Here is a 21809-nt window from a genome sequence, read left to right as displayed (position 1 = left end):
CCCAGCTGGTCTTGACCTCTTGACCTCAAGCGATCCATCCGCCTCAGCCTCACACAGTGCTGGGATTACAGGCGTGAGCCAACGTGCCCGGCCAAATTTCAGGCCAACACCTGTTGACACATATTGCCACACACACGAAATCTCTCGGGGAACACCGATGGGCCCACAAAGCACGCGGAGGCCGCGGTCGCTGACGACGTGAGCAAATTCGGTTCACGGTGTCTGGGGTACAGCCCTGAGGGTCCACTGGCCACCTCTGCGCAAGGACCAGTCTCCGCCGCTCCCCTCATCTCCACGCAGATTCTTCCCCACACACCTTCCCTTTCTTTGGGCCGCTGAAGCCTCTTGGACCTCTGACGTGACTGTCCTGCCCGCAGCTTCTCTCCTTCCAAGAGCGTCATTTCTTGGTCCTCTCTACAGTGGCTCAGCAGTAAGCCCAAGGTCCAGCACGCGAATCAGGAACCTGATGATTCTTCGGGTTTGCAGGGATCCGCCCCGTGAATAGATGAAAGTAACAGGTACCAATATCAAAACTGCAGTGACTCACCGGAAACACTTCGCGCTTGCCACTTTGCTAAGCTGTTGGAGTCCAACAATTGCATGGGTCCTGGGTTAGTGTCCTGAATGTCTCTTGCCGCTACACTCGTGAGTAATGTTGTCACTTTACCTTGTGGTGGCCAAGCCCCTAAATGCACTATTAGGTTATGCAGTATAATTTTGCAGCGTAAAAGACGGGTAAAGGGCCGTAATGAAGTGAAAAAAAAGCCCCTGTTGCATTGGCCGGGAATTGAACCCGGGTCTCCCGCGTGGGAGGCGAGAATTCTACCACTGAACCACCAATGCCTCTCCACAGCAACTGCCTGGAGGATAAGAGAAAACAGTATCCAAAAAGACTTAGAAACTTCCAAGCACCTTTTTCAAGTGTCGACTAAAAGCTAACAAAGACATCCAAACCAAATGTTTTTATAGGAAACTTTTACTAGACAAAGTTATAAATATCAAAATAGCTCATTTGGTGGATCAAACTCTTAACTCTGAAAAAGGTCTTTCTACCTGCATTATAAACCCCTATAATAAAACATCAGAAATTCATTCATGTTTCTTTTTTCTAATCTTAAATCTTCCATTGTCAATCTCAAACTGCTGCCTTAGAGGTTCTGAGAAGGTAACCTAACTGGTAGTTTAGGTAAATAAAGTTCAAATCCAGGGAGGAAATAAGAAGCAGAAGCAAAATTAGAAGAAAGGCGAAATAAAAGGACAGAATCAATGTACAGATAATGAAGAAACAAAGGTTGGTCCACTAAGTTAGTCTTTTGTCGTTGGTTTTTTTGGCAAAAGAGTAATGATCGGTCTCGTAATCATTATAATACTATTATTTGTCTGCTTGAAGATGTATAAAGCATTTGAAGGAAATGTGATATGAAAAGATGAAGAACGCTTGCCGTCAATGTTTCATTGTTTGGGAGAATCCCACTTCCTAAGTTAATATGCTCTGATGTATTAGCTATGTAAGGAGTAGACTAGTTTAAGGAAATATTGACGGTCAGATATTAACATATTAGTCTTTTGATGAAGTTCAAATAGTAGAGAGATTTCTTTCCTCAATTTTCCCTGGAAACATTCAACTGAAGAGACAAATCCAGAGTTTTCTCCATATGTTGGGTCTGGGAGTCATTATGACTTTTTCAAAGACAGGAGCTGTGACATGGAATCATGCTTCTTCTCTAGCTGAGAAGCCAAGCTAGGTCCAGGCTGCGTCATAAACTTGAGCCCACCAAGGAAATCACCCTTCACATTGACCTCGCAGAGCTTTGGCTGTTCTCTGTTCTTTGCCCAACACCCAAGACACACACCAGCTCTGGCCAACAAACCTTAACATATGATCTATATCAACCAGAGCTACATTTATTCCCAAATCTCCTTCTAAAATACAAACCTGTACTTTCTACTCTTAACTTCTAAATTTACAAAGGCCACATATGCATCTCAGAGTCACAGATGCTAAAACTTAACCGGTTTTCTGAGGATAATTTGGGGAAGGGGTATGAATGCAAATGTATATACATTATTCATGTGATTTAGGAATATTGACTCTATGACTTCCAGATGCAGATTTAGAACCTTTTTAAAAAATATTTTGTTTTTGTTGTCTTGCAAATCAGCCAGATCTGCAACTTACCAGAGTAAAGCGAAGCCAAGCGGGACCCTTAGGAAATGCGCTAAGATGTCATCCACTTTCAGTGTCAGCCTGTGAAAATCCAGGCGATAGAAGAGAATGAAGAGAACCTGAAGGAATTTCTGGAACCAAAGCTAATATTAAGCAGGCCTCTTGCTGGCAGACCAGTGGAAACCGTAGCCTGGTCAACGATCTGTCTAGATTGAGGAGGTCTAAAGCGTAGCCACAGGTTCAACTACTTTTCTGTTTGTTTCCCAACCTTGATTAAACTCACTAAATTTAGGGACAGAAAAACAAAACAAAACACGATGTTCCCACGCAGTCTCGAACCAGAGACCTTTCACATGTGAAGCGAACATAATAACCACTACACCACAGAAACTGCATATGCGCCAAAAAAGGCAAAATATCGTCATGAAAATCTTAGATCAGCCATTTCTATTATGGTTTCCAAAGTAAGAAATTCAACTGCATTTCGAAATTGGACTGAAAAAAGCCCAATAAGCACCAGCCATCAAGAAGACTATGGCTCCCAATAGGCCCAGGCTTAGCGTTCCGCGCCTACCCCCAACACGAAAACCATGGGGACCCACACCCGGGCTTCGGAGACACATACCCGGGCTTCGGGCTCCCGCATCCTCCCCTGGGTATGCAGTTCCAGAACTAAGCGCCGTGTGCGGGATCCTCCCGGCTGACACTCTTCGGCTCCCAGAAGCTGCGGGAGCCGGCGGGCTTTGAGCGTCCGAGCCCTGGGCGCCCCGTGCCTCTCAGGAGTGTGGACGCCGCCCTTCCAGGGATGCGGACCCCGCCTCGGGGCCTTTTCCCCGGCGCCGGCAGTCGGGGCTCTTGGCTCTTCTCGTCCTCCCAGGAACCGTAGAACCCTCCTTGCCCTCCCTTCCGTAGGCCGAGGGGCGTGAGCTGCGCCTGTTTCCTCACGGATCCTTTGGCCTCAGCGCCTCGACGTCTTGCAATTCTTAGTTCACGGCTCTTCCTCCTATAACAAGGCCGTTCCATCTCATGTCCCCTACTCCCTCTTAGCACCAGAGAGATGCGGCCCCTGCCCCACAGGTCACATTCCATGAGTGGTGAAGTTTCTAGAGTTGTAACCATGGCATCTCCAGCCCTGTGTGTTCCTCTCCATGCTCCCCACTGAACAGTCTTGATCCTGTATTAGCCCCAGGAAATGAAATAGAAACAGGACCCTACGTTAAAAAGTTGCAGTGGAGATGTGGTGGCCACCAGATGCTGGAACTGTGGGGTGATTGAGAGTATTCCAAAGCCCTGTGGCCAACTTACTGGTGCTGAGTGTGCTGGTGAGCCTCTCTGTCAGCTGGCTTCCCTGGGCCAGTTGCTCCCGGAAGCTCTGTCCCCGGTAGTAGTCAATGTCATTGCTCCTTAGGAGATCCTCAAAAGATTTTACTGTATCTTTTGCGTGCTGGGTGAGAAGAAAACAAATACCTCTCCCTTCTCGTATTTTTGCCGTAGGTAAGACAGTTCCCGGGCCTGATCCTGAATCCGGGAATCATATTTCCTAATGCAGGACAGAAGAGGAAAGAGTGGATGATAAGTTATGGGGGCTTCTGTAGAGATTTCTATGAGAACATCTCTAAAGAACTCCCCCAAACTGAATTCTGGCACGTAAGCCATAGGAGGTATTTAAGAGTAAATTCTACCCTGATAAAGTATTGCACTGAAAAATTTAGTATGGGCCGGGCGTGCTGACTCACGCCTGTAATCCCAGCACTTTGGGAGGCTGAGGCAGGCAGATCACAAGGTCAGGAGTTCGAGACCAGCCTGGCCAATATGGTGAAACCCCTCCTCTACTAAAAACACACAAAAAAACTAGCTGGGCATGGTGGCGCATGCCTGTAATCCCAGCTACTTGGGAGGCTGAGGCAGGAGAATCGCTTGAACCTGGGAGGGAGAGGTTGCAGTGAGCCGAGATGGCACCACTGCACTCCAGCCTGAGTGACCGAGTGAGACTCTGTATCAAAACAAAACAAAACAAAACAAAAAATTTACCATGCCACTGTTCTTCAACTGTTCTATATATGTTAATTATATGTCCCTAGATAAATCGTAAGGTGTGTGAGAATGAAGATAGTTCTGTGTTTCACATCCCTTACAGCACCAGCATCACAGAGATTCACAGCAGATACTCAATGAATAATTAGAATCATCTCATCCTAAGTCTAGATAGGACCTTTCATGTCTTCTGTTTTAACCACCACCTGATGCCTGAATTTCTTCTGTGTTGTGATACTGTGGCTGACTGTATTTTGCAATCATGGCCATCACATAAACTCTCATGCCATCAACTGATGAGACCCAAAACAAGAGACCCTAGTGAGAGCCACCCAGCTGAGCCCAGTCAACCCACAGAACCCTGAAGCATAATAAAGTATTGTTTGAAGTCACTAAGTTTTAGAGTGGTTCTTACTTAGCAGTAGATAACCAGGACACATACCAAGATGAATGTCTGTGTTTTCAACACAAAGTGTCAATAACACCAATAACTATGGCAAATAGCATTGAGAGCTTAATATATGCTGGGCACTATTCTAAGCACTTTTACTAATTTTTTTTTTTTTTTTTTTGAGACAGAGTCTTGCTCTGTCACCCAGGCTGGGGTGCAGTGGTACCATCTCGGCTCACTGCATCCTCCACTTCCCAGATTCAAGCGATTCTCCTGCCTCAGCCTCCTGAGTAGCTGGGATTACAGGGGTGCACCACCATGCCCACCTAATTTTTATATTTTTAGTAGAGACAGGGTTTCACCATGTTGGGTAGCCTGGTCTCGAACTTCTGACCTCAGGTGTTCTGCCCACCTCAGCCTCTCAAAGTGTTGGGATTACAGGCATGAGCCACCACACCTGGCCAGCACTTGTATTAATTCATTTAAACCTAATATCCACCCTTTGAGATGGGTTCTGTTATCATCCTCATTTAATAGGTAATGACAAAGGCTCAGAAAGGTTAAGAAGTTTGCATGGGTAGTAAGCATCAGAGCTAGGCAGTCTGATTCCAGTATTACTACTATACTATACTGTACTATACTATACTATACTATACTATACTATACTATACTATACTATACTATACTATACTATACTATACTATACCATATATACTATTACTTTACTAATATATCCCTAAGAGGAAATCCCTGAGATCTGGTATCTCCCAGGTACTGGGACATCATCCTATGTCCTCCTGCTTGCCTACCTGTCTTTTCCACAGACCTATATCTACCATTTAAATCAGTGTCCTTGTGAATACCCAGACATGTTCTTTCTTCCAACTGCCTGAGCTACCCTACACCAAGCACAAACTTACACATTTTCAATCCAGAAAGTGCCCAAACAGTGCCATCTTTACCCAGGCCATGAGGCTGATCTCAGCTCCTCAGCCAGCTTCCCTTCTAGTCAACTTTTTGGGAGCTGGGCCTCCAGCTGGGATACTCTCTGGATGAGACTCTCCAGGTCCTTTTTGTCCTGAAGTCCTGGAGAGTAGAAAGCCCTAGTGCAATGAGACAGCCACACCTCCTCCTCATCAGTGACACTATGAGGTGAAGACCCCTCCAGGGTTTCAAGAGCTCTCAGCTTCCAGGGTCTTTCCAGACTAGATGAATAATCACTTGTAACTGAGAGGGACCGGACCCGGTTCTTGAAGTTTTGAATGACCTTGTTGGCATTCTGCAGCTGGGCCTTCAGATCTTTGATGTCCTTTCATAGGACCCAGATGTTTTCTGACTTTCCATATACCCGGAATTCTTCCTGCTTCCCTAGCTCATTCTCCAAGGGCTTCCTCTCAGAGGAACTAGCCAGGGTTCAGCCCCGGCGCCCCTGCTCAGAGCACAGCCCCTCCATCACGACCATTTCCTTGCGGCTGTTGTGCTCCTCATGCTCTGAAAAAAGACAAAGATGTCTTCCTAAATAAAAGTTGGATGTGCTGTTGTGGCCACTGCCTTTGAGAGGAGGCAGGTTTGGTCATGAGGACAATAATTACTAGGGAATAAGGTGAAGTAGTACTTTATTCAACCCTGACACTGTACTAGGCATTCAAATACAGTATTTCTTATCCTCCTTATACCCACAAGTTAGGTTTCACCACTTTCTATTTTACTGACTGGGGAAACCAAAACTTAAAGAGAGGTGGTAAACCAGCTTGTTCTAGATCACTCAAACTAGCACATGGCAGAGCCTGAATTCAAATCCTCCAATGTCCTGTGTTCATTCCACACACACTGACGTTTCTCAAGCCATTAACATGGCCTTATCTAGTTAGGATAGCCACAAGAATGCAGGACAAGCTATTTCTGCATGCTGCAAGTTTAATGCTCTCTAAAGTTTACTATAATTTAGAAGTTTATTGGGTTACAACTGTGTGAAAAATAGGCAAAGGAAAATAAGATTTTGAATAAATATATCAGCATGTTAACATCAGTGTATTGGGGCAGTGGTAGTCAGAATGAGAACTAATCCACAGCATTTTACCCGATGCCAGACACTGTTCTAAAACATTTTATAAGAATTTACTCATTTAATTGACATTAGTACCTGACGGGGTAGGTAGTTCCTTTATTACTATTTTAACATTTGAAGAAACTGGGGCATAGGAAAGTTTACAAATTGGGATTTGAAGCAACAAGACTGGCCCCAGGATCTTTTCTCTTAACTGCCACACTACACTTCCTCAAGAATGAGAGAGACTGTTTTTCTTCTCTTCTGGTTTTCAATGTGGTGGGTGGCCCTATAGTTGTAGTCCTTTTATAATGCAAACCAAAATTATTTTTAACTTATGGTTTGCATGTTTCCAAAACCTCATGTGGTCTCTAAGTAGGCCTTAGTATTTCTATAATAATCAGTTGGATAGAACTTTGTATGATTATTATTATTATTAGCAGTGTGCCACAAACTAATTGTAGAAATTCAAACTTATACTCAGCCTCATTTTGGGTAAGAGTTCTCCTATTAACCTCCTGTCCTCATCTTCCCCACTACTTGTCAGGTGTGGAATTGGCCAACAGCACCCAAATGTGACAGCTGACTCCAGGGAGGGAAGGTGAGCCCCACACCCTGTGCTCTTACTGGGACTGGTGGTTTCCTCCTGTTCAGCCTCATTCTTGCTTCGGCCACAAGTCTCATAGCCCAGGTCCTGGAGGTCCACCTGGACCTGCTTTCTGTCCTGCTTCAGCAAGGGTTCACCTGCGTGGGAAGACAGCAGGTGTTACAGAATGTCTGAATTTCCCACATATGCCCTCAGCCTCAATGGCACATACCCTAACCTTGTGGGGCAGGGAGGGCAGATCCACAGTGCGAGAGAAGCTTCTTTGAACTGGTGGGAGAAGAGACCACCAGCTCCAGGAAGCAGAATTTCTTTCCACAGGAGGAGCCTGCATTTGCCATTGATAATCTCCCCTTCAGATAACCTAGGCTTTAGTTGGGACGAGACATCTGTAAGCCAGGGATTGTGTACTCTCATCTCTAGCAGCCCCATTGAAACTGGCAAGTGCTTTATCAGCAGGGGTTCAATAAATGTTGAATGTAAAACATGGCTGATTACTTTTTATTTTCAATGCAACAAATCCCCATTTCTGGTGAGAAAATCTTGCCAAAACCAACCAAGCAAATGTATAAAAGTATATGAAAAAGAAAATGAAAGCTTCCCTGCCTCCCAATCCCACTTGCTTGGTGTCAGCTATTATTTATTACATGGAAAGGGGGTGAGGCACCCAGGAAGTCCCAAGTCCTGTTCTGACAATCATCTGGCCTCCCTGGGCAAAGGGAAAAGAGGGAAGGCAAAAAGAGTATAACATTACTGTTTGCAGAAATTTCCCCTTGGTACAGGAAACTCTGGTAAACTGAGAGAGTATGTTTTCCATGAGGGAGACCTCGAGGGCTCTTCTCTGGCCCTAAGCCCAAACTGGATTTTGCCTCATTTTCTAAGATGCAAAGGAAATGGTAAAAGTTGATCAAAGGAGAGGGCAGAGAAAGAAAGAGGACGACTCCTCCCTCTCAGGTCCACCTTCCCCGGTGTTGCTTGAGGGATCAGAGGAAATGCATGAACACAGGTGCGTGGGAACTACGGCTGCTCTGTGAACTCAGTGCCCTCCAGTTATGAGCTATTGTGAGGTTCCATGATGGGATGGTGAGCGCTTTGGACTCTGAGTACAGTGATCAGCGTTCAAGTCTCAGTGGGACCTTTCTGTATAATGCCAATGATATTCCTATTGCTCCCAAAGCAGAATGGGGGAAATTGCCCCAGTCATGGTCACCCACCCTCCAGGCCACTGGCTGTGTGCAATTGGAGTCCTAGACCCAGCGACCCAGCAAGACCCCTCCCCTCTCAGGGCGACCCTGGGCCTCCAGGTGACAGGTCTCCTCCACTGAAAAGGCTGCCTCCCCTCAATCCTAGACCCCGAGTTTTCTTTTATTCATGTCATTGGGCCATTGCCCTGTGTCTCTTTGGAAGAAATGACCTATATGAAAAGCTTTACTTCCGGGATTCCCTAATTCCTTCATCCCTGAGGACGGCGCAGTTTTTCAGCTCCTGGTCTTGGCTCCAGTTCTAATGCGCACGTTTCATTTTGTTGTCATGGGATCCCCTTCAATGGGCTACCAGTGGATTCCTGTCCTTGGGGTCTCTGTGGACGGCAACCAGATGCTGCTCTTGTCCCAGATCCTGACACCTCTCTCCAGGGAATTGCCTCCCTTAGCCTTCTAAATCAGCCAATATTTAGATTTGGGCCTGGGATCACAGCAACTGTGCAGAACAGAGGTTCCCGATCCCTGGCCAGCTCTCCCACAGTGAAGGGGAGAGGAGCACAGCAGCTGGGAGGGGCAAGTCTGGGGTCCTGGGCAACCCCCTTCTTCCTGCCCAGACTCTGCTCCAAGGAGCAGTTGCCTTAGGACCAGACCAGATGGAAACTCTTTTGTTCTCTTCTCATCAGCAGAAAAATTTAGGCAAGAGCTCTGGAGGACGTTCCTAGCTCCTAAAAATGGTGTGGCCAAATCTCTCCAGTTTTGGAAATGCCCAAGGTTACCAAGTATTTTGAGGGCTCACTTTGGAGCCTCTGAAAAGGAGGGGTGAGGGCCCATGGAAGGTACCTGAGGGATGCAGGGGAGAGAGGGGAAAGAGCAGACAGGAGGGAGGAGAGAAGGAGGGAGGGGGAGAAAGGGCGTGTGAGGGCCAGGAGCCAGGATTCACCCTGACAGTTCAGTGACTGCTCCCTTCCAACAAGGTTCCTACTGTGGCACCTTCTAGCAGGTGGTTTCCATCTCTTATTGATGTCCTAAGACCTTCGCTCTATGGAACGGCCCTGTTCTATTTGTCTGGCATGTGTCCTGGCAAAGTTTCTTTTCATCATTTGGGGGATGAGATGGGGGTATATAGGTCTGCAAGCGACTAGGAGCTAAGTCAGGAACTTGTGGAGCCACTCAGAGTCAACTGTCAAGTAGCCTCCTTCTCCCATTCCCTTGCAGGACGATTGCCTGCAAGACAGGGCCTGGAGAAGGCCAGGGCACCCAAGGCCGCAGAAATGCCCAGGGATGAGTCCCGGCTGGAGATGCCTTGGCTGAACTCACTGTGTACTTCCAGGGCGCACAGGGCAGGGTCTCTGGGGGTCTGGCCTGGAGACTGAGCAAGGGGACCAGGGAGGTTATGCGGAAGACTTCTGCACAGCAAGGCAGACATTCTTCTTGGAGCCCCCAACCCAAATCAGGTCTTCCACCTCCTCTTTCTAAAGACCCTTTACTGCAGTCATTCTTTTACTAGGACTGCAAGTTTATAGAACATAGATTTCAGTGTGCTCATCTGGCCAACCATCTTCATTGGCCAATGCCCAAGGTAACCACCCTCCCTACCAAGACCTGAACTCAGAACCTTACCTAAGGAGAAGATGTCCTGTTCTTTCTTTCCCACCAGAACTGCCCTGGCCCAGACCCCGTTTCTGTCTGGTGACCAGGACAGTCCCCTCACCAGTCTCCCAGGTTGGGGAGGGCAGATTCTCCTCAGCTCCCTGCCCCTGAGAGACCCCAACAGCCTTGCGTGGCTCCAGCCCACAGAGGGCTATCCATGGCCCATGTCTCTCAAAACTCTCCCCTCCCACTCTGAATCCACCCTCTACTGCATGCTTCCCTCACAGAACAGACATGGGTTTTTTGTGTGTCCTCGTTTTGCCTACCCATACCCCAGATTGACTTTTCTGTCTTAGAACTACCTGTCCCTCTTAGGACAGTGTCTTCTTGGTACTACACATGAAGATGTCCTGCTCTCCCCTGCTCAAGGAGAGAGTGCCTGACCTGAGCTGGGCCCATCAGATCCAGTACTTACCCGGAATAGGAAAAAGATGGAGAGGGTGACCAAAGATTACAAAAATCTCTGAAGCTTATCCACTTGAGAGAGAGTCCCAGAAGATACTGGCCTTTCATTTCCTGCTATGTATATCCAGTGTGACTGAACTCTGAATAACATATACAAGTTATAATAATGTAGTAGTTGGCCCTCAAACTAGGACACAAACATGTTAGAGGGTAAGGTAGTGAGAGGCATGTTTGGGGATGGTGGTGATGAGCAAGTATGTGAAGGAGAGATAGTGCCTACACTGGAAAATCAAAAAGGAATAATATCTATTTAGACATAAGGAGATAACTAAATACTTGCTTCTACGTGATGAAACTCTGGGAGTACACAAGGGGACTGCTGTTTTACTAAACCAATTTTCAAGTCTATATAACTTCGATAAAGTATCCAAATAAAAAAATTCCTTTCCCATATATGTATGTGTGTATATATGTATTTGTATACACATATATATTTGCATTTTTGTATTTTGAATATACATTTTTATACAGTCATGTGAACCCCTCTTTTCATTTAAGGATTTGAGTTTGATGTCATGCATGCAATGTGATCCCACTGTGTGACTACAGAAATGTTGGCAAAAGTGAGTTCAGAGGAAACGGTAGGCAAGTACTTCCCAGTTTTGGCCAGAAGATGGAGAAAAAAAGAATTCTCATAAAATATTAAAAGTATGACTTATTACAGCTTCTTTTCATAGTAATTTGGATAGAAATTAGCAAAATCAGAAATGTATAAACACTTTGGTCTGACAATTCCATCTCCAGGTGTCTACGGAGAAATAGACAAGCGATGCACGACAGATACATGTGTCAGTCTGGTCCCTGCAGTTGTATTTGTAATAATACACATTGGAGCAATTTCATGGCCATCGGTTAGAGAATGTTGGAAGAATGACCCATTCATATCACGAAGGACGTTTCAAAGATCAAAGCCTGATGGAAATGCTGGAGGCCGTGACGCTGATAGGAGCTCATGCGTGTTGACCAATTGCTATGTGACAGGCATTGGCTCCACGCTTTTCCTGCACTGCTCGTTTAAACATTGGACAAATTAAGTGTTCTGATTTAGCCCATTAGACAGATAGAAATGGAAGCACAGAAAATTAATGTGTTTATCTTTAAACGCGAGCAGATTAGGTTTTTCACCCAGGGCCTGTGGCTTCACCATGGGTGTGATTCAGGTTCTGTTGTTCTCCACTTTAGGAATTCCCAGTATTCCAAATATGAGAAGCTGAGAAAACAAACAAACTCAAAACCCTAAAAACCGGGATAAGTAAGGGTAGATGTTTGCTGGATGTGGATTAATAATGAACTTTTTTTGCCCCAAGCAACAAAGAGGCACCTTGGAAAATAGACAAGAGACAAGAAGAAGAGAAGCTTGAAGATATATTTGGTCCAAGGAAGAGACTCTTCAGAGGGAAGGTCACATCAGCTAGAAACATTAACGCGACTGGATGGGCTCAAACCACAGACTTTTCAGTCAACTTCTGACAGCACTAACCTAGTGTTCCAGAGACCCTGCTTGTTAAACCGTGAAAGCTGTTGCTCAATTGTGTCATCCATAATTGTCAAATATTGTCATTTAGTAGCACAAGGAAGTATTCTCTGTTGCCAAGCTAGAGTACCCATAACTCTTCTGTTTTGTTGAACATTCTTCCCCACCACAAACCCTCTTTAGAAGACTGCTGGCTCCTAAAACATTGAGGCCAACAGTCCTGTCCTTGTGCATGTTTGGGCATTGACCCAGGGCCAAATCAGTGGGAGACTCCTCCACGCACATGCCAGGTCCCCAGGTGACAACTGCAGTCTCTGGGTCTGAGGTCATCCACTTTCCCATTCCTAGCTCACCTCACCCATCATGAAGCCTGGTCAGGATTGCCAGAGACCCGAGTGGGCAGGTGCCTGCACTAAAGACAGAACCTGCTGTGTGCCCAGCTTGCTGATCCCTCCATCTTTCTAGACAAGGCCTTGTGAGCCAAGGACTTTGGGTTTGCTCACAAGGCAGCCCCTCACCTAGTAGGCATTAGTTCATTATGTATAGTATACATATATGTATATATATATGTATGTGTATGTGTATGTGTATATGTATATGTAGTCCTCAGGTTGTATTCCTTAAATATATATAATATATGTAATTCCTTAAATATATAATTTTAATACAAAATTTTGAAAAGATTCCTTTCATAAACATTTACAATAACACCAAGAAATATAAACTACATAGCAAAGATGTGAAAGCCAGCCAGGCTCAGCTTCAAATCCTAGCGCTTAGGAAGGCCTTGGCAGGAGGTTCGCTTGAGCTCAGAAGCTTGAAACTAGCTTAGGCAACATAGTGAGACCTCATCTCTACTGAAAATCAGAAAAATTATCCAGCTGTGGTGGTGTGAGCCTGTAGTCCCAGGCACTCAGTGGATGAGGCCCTAGGATGTCATCGGCCTGAGAATTCCATGCTGCACTGAGCTGTGATCTTGCCACTGTACTCCAGCCTGAGTGAAAGAGTGAGATCGTGTCTAGAAACAAAAGAAGAAAAAAAGGTGTGTGAAAGCCTATATATTGAAGATTAGCAAGTATCGCTGAGAGCAGTTAAAGACCTTTGGAATAGAGAACGTTCCTTCTTGCATTTCAAGATTGCTTTTGTTTTGGGGGGACACTTGCTATTTTTTAGGAACATGAAGTTCTTCTCAGGCATTCCTGTAAAAAAGGCCACTTTTTGATAGGATTGTATTGAGTCTGTGGATTGCTTTGGGTTGTATTTTTATCTTAACCATGTTACAACTTCCAACCCATGGACACAAGATGTCTTTCCATTGACTTAGGTCTTCCTTAGTCTCCTCGAGCAATGTTCTGTAGTTGTCTGTGTACAAGTACTGCACCTTCTTGAACAAATTTATTCCCAGGCATATTATCCTTACAGGTGCTATTATAAATGAAATCATTGTGTCAGTTTTCTTCTCAGATAGTTCATTGACATCACAATGGATTGTTTGCTGAAAGTTTGCTGAATTCACTTATTAACTCTGATAGTGTGTGTGTGTGTGTGTGTGTGTGTGTGTGTGTCTGGTGTCTGTGTGCATGTATGTGTGTTTGCCTTTGTATGTATTATTTGGGATTTCCTATACATAGGATCACACCATCTGCAAATTGAGATCATTTTGTTTCTGTTCAAAAATATTTTTTCTCATGTTTATTTTTGAAAGATAATTTGGCCAGGTGTAGAATTGTAGGTGACAGTTTTTCTTTTTTTAAGTACTTTATTGCAAACTTCTTGTTTGTAAAGTTTCCTACGAGAAATCTTACGCCATCCTTATATTTAGTGCTCTGTATGTAACATGTTCTTTTCCCTTTTATTACTTTTAGGATTTCCTTTTTATCACTGGTTTTGATGGATTTGATTGAGGTGTTCCTTGGTGAAGTTTTCTGCATGTTTCTTGTTCTTAGGATAATCATATTTCTGTAATATTTGAAGTTTATGGTTTCCATGGAGCTTCTAAATCTTTCATCCAGTATGTTTTAAATATCTTTGTCTCTCTTCTCCACTACACGCCCTTCAGAGATTCCATTTAGCCCTATACTAGGGTGTTTAAAGTTTTGATGCTGATGGTCTTTTTATGTTTTCAAGTCATTTGTTAATGTGTGTTCCATTTATGTTAGTTTCAACTTCTATTCCTTCTAGTTCAATAATCTTCTCTTCTGCAATGTTTAATCCAGTGCCTTCTTCCATTTCACACTGTAAATCATAGTTTTTATCTACAGAATTTGATATTTAAAAAATCTTCAACCTCTCCATTTAATTAAAATACAATTATACTAATTGCTGTAATGTCCTTTTCTTCTATTTCCAACGTGTGTGTCAATTTCAAACAGATTATTAGATTCTTCAGTATGTGTCATGTTTTCCTGCTTCTTTGACTGCTTGATATTCTTTTATATTTATTTGTTTGTTTTTGGGGGGATGGAGTTTCACTCTCGTTGCCCAGTCTGGAGTGCAATTGTGTGATCTCAGCTCACTGCAACCTCTGCCTCCCAGGTACTCAAGCGATTCTCCTGTCTCAGCCTCCCAAGTAGCTCAGATTACAGGCATGCACCACCATGCCCAGCTAAATTTTTTGTGTTTAGTAGAGACGGGGCTTCACCATGCTAGTCAGGCTGGTCGTGAACTCCTGACCTCAGGTGATCCACCCGGCTGCTTGATATTCTAAGATTTGATGCTGGAGCTTTGGTGTCAATGCTCAAAAGTGCCCAAAGACACCACTCAACCTCAGTGTCTATGCACACCCAAGCTTTTGCAACAGGAGAGGTAGAGACAGCAGAGATGAATGTGCTACCACATGTTGGTAGAGGGTACCCCAGTTGTGCTTGGGGCTTCCTATGCCTCATAGAAAAATGTGCCTTCTTTAATTTTTCCCATAAGAACCACCCTACTTCATGCCCTGTCACTCTGTCCAGACACCAGGACAGCCCTCGGACCAGTCTCAACCACCCAATGGATTGACAAAGGTCCAAATATGATTCAGTGGAGAAGGCATTCTCTTGTCAACAAATTGTGTAGAAATAACTGGACATGCATATCCCCAAAGGAAAAAGATTCACCTGAACCTCAATACTGACTCAAAAGCTAACTCAAAATGGATCATGCAACTAAATATAAACTATAAAAGTAGAAAAAGTATAGCAGAAAATATAAGACAAAATCTTCACGACACGGTTAGGCAAAGTGTTCTTTGTTATCAAGAAACACAAACCATTAAAGAAAACATTGATAAATTCAACTTTATAAAAATTAAAAGTTTTTGCTCAACACGAGACAGTATTAAGAGAACAAATATAAGCTGCAGATTGGGAGAAAAACAGGGGAAATGACAAATGTGACAAAGGGCAAGTGTGATAGTTACTTGCACGTGTCACTGTGACTGAGCACCGGGGTGCAGGGACATTCGGCCAAATGTGATTCTAGTTGTGTTCCAGAGAGTGTTTCACATATGATTAACATCGGGATGGGCAGACTAAGTGAAGCAGATTGCCCCCCTTAATGGGGGTGGGACTCATGCAATCAATGAAAGGTCAGGAGAGAATTAAGAGGCCTAATAGGAAACAAATGCTTTCCTGGGTATCCAGCTTTCCTTCCATCTTGGAAATTTCAGCCTCCATAATCTCAGAAGCAAATTCACATATGTATACACACACATATACATTTCATAGGTATGTGGCTAAGAGTGTATTTTTACAAGTTCAGCCATGAGATGATTGGTGAAGCCAGCCAATGAATAAGGGTGTGTTCTATTATATGACTCAGTCTTCTTTTGTACACGATTGAAGTTCTGCATTTGAAGTAGGAGGACAGGAGAGAGCAAGTCCACCTAGGATGATAACAGCTGAATTTCTCAACAGACACTTCAAAGCCCTAGGGGTTAACTTAGAGAGTCAAAAATCCCACCCATAACCCTGCCCCTAAACACCAGGGCTAAGGAACACTGTGGCCCTCAGGTGATTTTCTTTCACTGGGTCTGGGAGCCACACAAGGGCAGAGGGAGCAGGAAACACTATGCAAATAGAGGCCAGGACAGCAGGGAGGGCCTGTTCATGACAGAACACAGGTAAAACTATCCTCAGAAAGAGCATGTGGAGAAACACAGATCATGCCTGAGACCTGGTGGATTAGAGCACTGGCTACTGGGGAATTGAAAGGAAGGGGCTTCACCATGCAGAGGACCAGAGGTGCCAGTCTTGGAAATGCAGAATTGCTGGGAGATGGGGAGGCATGGACAAAGGAAGCATCCTCTGGAGACTCATGGTGAAGAGAACAAATGAAGTAACTGGCAGAAATTATAGGTCCTGGTAGAACAAAATAGAATCCCACAATGAGAACATACACCATGTATCTCCTGCAAGGAAGACAATAGCTCCTAAAAATGCAACAAAAATCATTTTGGGCAAGCACCTTATATCCAGTAATGCGATCCATGTATCAAGACCGCGAGGAAGATTATTAAACATGCGAAACTCAGCGAGACCTGATTCCCTCATGAGGACTCTGTTAAGGATGAGTACCACTCAGCAAGTGATGACTGTGACATTCACTTTTGAACAGCTCATGAGCATTAATATATTTAATTGTGGATCTAAACCAAAAACCAAGGTATGGGCAAGATGACAACCACAGAATGTCACTGGTATATGTTTAGCTTCAAATACCATTATGAGAAGTGGCAGGTAAAGGAGGTAGGAAAAAGAAAACACATCATGTAATTGACTGTCATATGGAAATATTTGACGTTGAAAGTCATAATTTAAAACGTATAAACCAAATAGTAGAAGTGTGTCTAGTTCAAAGGGGAGAAAACTATGAAACATTTTTAGTCAATATCAAACATGAGCTACACAACCCTTCCTAAATGCCAGAGGCACACACAGACACACACACACACTCTCTCACAAAGAATATAGATATCTAGAACCAAGAAATGGAGTAAATGCATTCTGCTACATATGGTAAACATAGCCTACAAGGTGGAAGAGATTAGAAAATAAACAGGGAAATGAAAATGTTTTTATTAATTCACATCAGTACCCACCAAGACCAATCAGCATAACAAAAGATTATAACGCTGAATGTAAAAAACAATCCAACAGTCCAGAGTGAGAGGCAAAAGTTTTTAATTGTATAGATTAAAATAACTTTGGACAAAAATTAAAACTCAGGCAGAGAATGTTTTTTTTTCAACAACACACACTAGCAAAAACAAAGGCACAGTAAACATTGAGGCAGAAAATTTCCAGTGTAGGGATATGAATATAATAACAGACACAGGCAGGGATGATTAATAAATGATAAAATGTTTAGAGGATGATCACTGAAATACAGGACATTTCTACTTTTAAAAACCACTCTCCCAAATACTTCATTATAAGTAAGGTGTCTCTAAAAGGGATAGATCTCCTAGACACCTCCTTAACCAAGTAACCAGTCCTGATATCATGATAATGCTGATGGACAAACTAGACCTTCTCTGCCCACAGATGGGCTGAGGTTGGAAACTCACAGTATTGACTCTGTAGTGTTCTTGATGAAAGGTTTAGGCTGAATTTAATCATGAAGACATTTTCAGACAACTTCAGAATGTAGACCATTGAGCCAGACAGCTGACCTGTCCTCTACAAACAAGTCCATGTCACCACAATCAATGACAACAACAAAAAGATGAGGAAATATTTGGGGTTCAAAATAACTGAAGAAATGTAGCTACATTATCATTTACTTCTTCTGAACCCAAAATATCTCTCCTCCTTTTTGTTGTGTGATTCGTGGTGACGTGGACTGTGTGAAGGAGACAGGTCAGTTGTCCTGCTCAGTGTTCTACATTCTGCAGTTGTCTGGTGATTACCTCCTGTGAAACTCAGGCTAAGCGTTTTCTGCAAGAACATGGCATTGTTCATATTCTGCACCGGCAGAGTCCCAGGTGACATGCTGTCTCTTGCCAGCGGCTCCTGACTCCTGTTCTCTACAGGATGGAATTGAGAGGAGCAGGGCTAAGGCCTCTCAATGCTGTTTGTCCATCTAGCTGTGGTCTTCCTAAGTATTGATATCAATTGGAGGCTGAAGGACTATGGCTTCTCTACTCAAAGGAGCCTAGTGGGTTAACAACTGTCAAGAGCAGTCAGTGGTTCTGAAATACAATCCTCAGCCAAGGATCCCTCCTGTGTTACAGATGGATCAGCTAAAATGAACCAACACTGAAGGTACAAAGAATGGGGTTAGGTTCAATGAAACCAGGGCAACACCTTTGGATGAGCTAAACACAAAGATGACACTGACCTTGAGCAGGTATAGAAGCTCAGAGACATGTCTGCAAAATGAAACCCCTGAGGAACTTTGTAGCTACCCAGAGATATCTGGTTCAAATTAGAATGTCTGGCAGATCACTCCCAGCATGTGCTACATAGTCGTGTGAACGCGTCACACCTAACTTGGGTCCAATGTCTTCAGACTGAGCACAGGTGGCCACTGGCATAGTCTGAGAATAGGAATAGAGCCATGCCCACTTTCCCATCCTATGACTGGGCTTCCAAAGGGAACTACAGTTTCATTCAAACCTACATGTGCCTATAGGTCCTGCCTGCAGCAATGACATCTCTCAGCTTGGTAAGGGCTGCTTAGTGTGGGAATATGACTCCCATCTGGAAGGCCAGGTGGTGCCTTATCGCTGTCAAAGTAAAAAACCTATTGTCCACGTCAAGGGCCAAGCTGACGTCCTGTTCCTCAGATGAGTAAAAGGCACTTCTGTACTGCTGGAATGAGGCACGTAGTTGAAAGTAAGTTGAAGTAGTCGAATAACATCTATCCAGTGAGTCCTGCAAGACTTCAGGCCCTTCTGCTTCCATCAGCACCTCGTTGAGCCTGGAAAAGGAGACAAAACTAAAGAAGCAGCCAGGGAAAATCAGACACCACAGAGCCCCAACTAGATTTCAGGGGAAACATAAGGAAGTGGTCAAAAAAGGAAAAGGATAGGTCCATTAATGAGGTAAAAAAATTATTGACTTTATGTTGGGATAGAACAGGGCCAGGTAGAAAACAATGAAAGAGAAAGACAGAGAGAGAGAGAGACAGAGAGAGACAGAGACAGAGAGAGAAAGTGAGCTCAGTGAATTGGCCAGGTGACACATTGATGAGGGAGTAAAAGGACACTCTGAGTTAGTGCCCTCATGACACACAGCAAACAGTGATCATGAGAAGAGTGAGCTCAATAGTTTTCCATCAAGTGTGCTTAAAATTCCATGCAGTTGCCATAAGGGTACAACTTCTGAGGTATGGTTAACCTATGGTACATTAGTAAATGATAAGGGGAGGAAGAAATGGAAACCTAAACGTCTACTGCAATGAAACCCTATAGCAATGTCAGCAGGAGTAATTCAGCCTTCATTGAAAACATGAAATCAAGCACACTGTTTTCCCTGGATCTGTCGTCTCCAGGTGTTAACACAGAATTAAGCGACCACAATTGCTGAAAGTTACCTGGGGCATGGTGGGTTTTGGTCTTCTTCCCCTTCTTGGTACTTTTCAATTTCTGCAATAAATTCAGACATGGACAGACACATTAAGCTGATTCCCCTACACACATAACATTCCACTGTCTAATCCTCACACAGGGACCTCAGCCTCCTCAGCATAAGAATAGGACACTATGAGAGATATATTTCAGGAGGCCTGAAGGCTGGTCATGAGAGTGATTCCTTGGTTTTTGTCAAAGAAACTAAGGGTAAAATGTCCCTATTCTGGTAGATCATTATCCCAATATCATTTGTCCCAAGTTTGTGCAAACGGTTATGCCATATCTTTCCAATCAATTTAAAGCTAATGCCCTCAAACAATTTCTAGGAGAAAAACTGCAATATTCAGCCCTGTCTCATCAAATACTCAGATTGTTCATGGTTGTGAGGATTTTAGACACTGAAATTAGAGTGAGAAAGGAAATCTACAAACCCTTGAGTCAAAATCATAGTTCTCTGAATTTGTCCCATCTGCCCAGGCCCAATGCCTTGAGAGTAGAATCAGAGTGCCACAGGCATGGCCTGAGACTAGGAAGAGAGCCACGCTCACTGACCCATCCCATGTTTGGGCTTCCAGGTAGAACTAGAGTTTCGTTCAACCTATATGTGCCTATAGGCCCTCAGTGCAGCAATGACATCTCTCAGCTCAGTAACGGCCTCTTAGAGCAGGAATATGATCTCTATACAGAAAACTCAGTGGATCCTTATCACCTTCATAGAAAGGTACTCACCATCCACATCAAGAGAAAAGCCAACGTGTTCTTCCTCCAATGAGTAAAAGCAACTTCCGTAGGGCTGGCATGAATCAGGCAGTTCTAGATAACTGAAAGGAGTCGAATAACATCTATCCAGTGAGTCCTGCAAGTCCTCAGGCTCTACTACCTCCGGCAGCTCTCTGCTGAGCCTGGAAAAGTAGAAAAAGTAAAGAATAAGCCAGGGGAAATCAGACACCACAGAGCCCCAACTAGATTTCATGGGTAGCATAAGGAAGTGGTTAAAAAAGAAAAAGGATACATCCATTAATGAGGTAACAAATTATTGCCTTCAGCTGGGATGGAACAGGGCCAAACAGAAAAGAATGAAAGAGAAAGACAGAGAGACAGAGAGAAAGAGGCAGAGAGAGAGAGAGAGCGAGCGCTCACTGAATTGTCCAGGTGACACACTGAGGAGGGAGTACAGGACACTCTGAGTTAGTGCCCTCAGGACACACAGCATACAGTGATCATGAAAAGACTGTGCTCAATAATTTTCCATAAAATGTGCTCAAGTTTCCATGCAGTCACCATGAGGATACAGCTTTTGAAGTATGGTCGACCTACAGTAGGTTAGTAAATGATAAGGGGAGGAAGAAACGGAAACCTAAATATCTACTGCTATGAAAACCAACAGCAATGTGAGTAGTAAAAATTCAGGCTTGGTTGAAAACATATAATTGATAATGTCAGCCTGCTCTGCTTTCCCTGAACCAGGAGTGTCCAGGTGTCAACACAGAATTAGCTGTTGACAATTGCTCAAACTTACCTGGGGCATGGTGGGCCTTGGTCTTCTTCCTCTTCTTGGTCCTTTTTAATTCCTGCAATAAATTCAGATAGGGACAGACAAAATAAGCCAATTCACCTACACCCATAACAGTCCACTGTCTGATCCCCACACAGGGACCTCAGGCTCCTCAGCATGAGAACAGGACAATGTGAGAGATATACTTCAGGAGGCCTCAAAGCCGGTCATGATAGAGATTCTTTGGTTTGCATCTCAGAACCAAGGTGAAATGTCCCTATTCTGGTAGACAGTTGTCCGAAAATCATTTATCCCAAGTTTGTGCAAACAGTTATGCCTTATTGCTCCCATCAATTCAAAGAAAATGACCCAGATGATTTCTAGGAGGAAAACTGCAGTATTCAGCCCTGTCTCATCAAATGCCCAGCTCATTCGTGGTTGCAAGACACTGAAATTTGAATGAAGGAGGAAATCTACAAACCCTTGAGTCCAAATCATAGTTCTGTGAATTTTTTACATCTGCCTGGGTCCAATGTGCTGAGAGTGGGCTCAGGTTGCCACAGGCATGGCTGGAGACTAGGAATAGAGCCTTGCTCACTGACCCATTTCATGTCTGGGCTTCCAACTGAAACTACAATTTCATTACAACCTCTATGCGCCCACGGGTCCTGCCTGCGGCAATGACATCTCTCGGGTCAATAAGGGCCACTTGGAACAGGAATATC

At 44.1% G+C, this 21809-nt stretch overlaps 1 protein-coding gene and 1 non-coding gene across 6 annotated transcripts in view; both read right to left on the bottom strand.

Moving 5' to 3' along the window:
* The window catches only part of LOC115930164 (neuroblastoma breakpoint family member 9), a 469129-nt gene that overhangs the window by 118359 nt on the left and 328961 nt on the right, over window positions 1-21809 (bottom strand). For all 5 annotated transcript variants that reach the window (XM_063702367.1, XM_063702365.1, XM_063702371.1 and 2 more), the window contains 2 exons: window positions 20319-20491; window positions 19553-19604 (listed from right to left, as the gene is read on the bottom strand). In XM_063702367.1, coding sequence (XP_063558437.1) covers window positions 19553-19604; window positions 20319-20491 — 225 coding nt within the window. The remainder of the gene's footprint in view (window positions 1-19552; window positions 19605-20318; window positions 20492-21809) is intronic.
* On the bottom strand, window positions 773-843 carry TRNAG-CCC (transfer RNA glycine (anticodon CCC)). The gene has a single exon. It is a non-coding gene; the product is annotated as a tRNA-Gly (tRNA).

This window comes from Gorilla gorilla, chromosome 1, assembly GCF_029281585.2.
Source record: "Gorilla gorilla gorilla isolate KB3781 chromosome 1, NHGRI_mGorGor1-v2.1_pri, whole genome shotgun sequence".
In the NCBI taxonomy this organism is placed as follows: domain Eukaryota; kingdom Metazoa; phylum Chordata; class Mammalia; order Primates; family Hominidae; genus Gorilla; species Gorilla gorilla.
The sequence above is the reverse complement of the archived record's forward strand: the minus strand, read 5'-3'. Positions and strand labels throughout refer to the sequence as shown.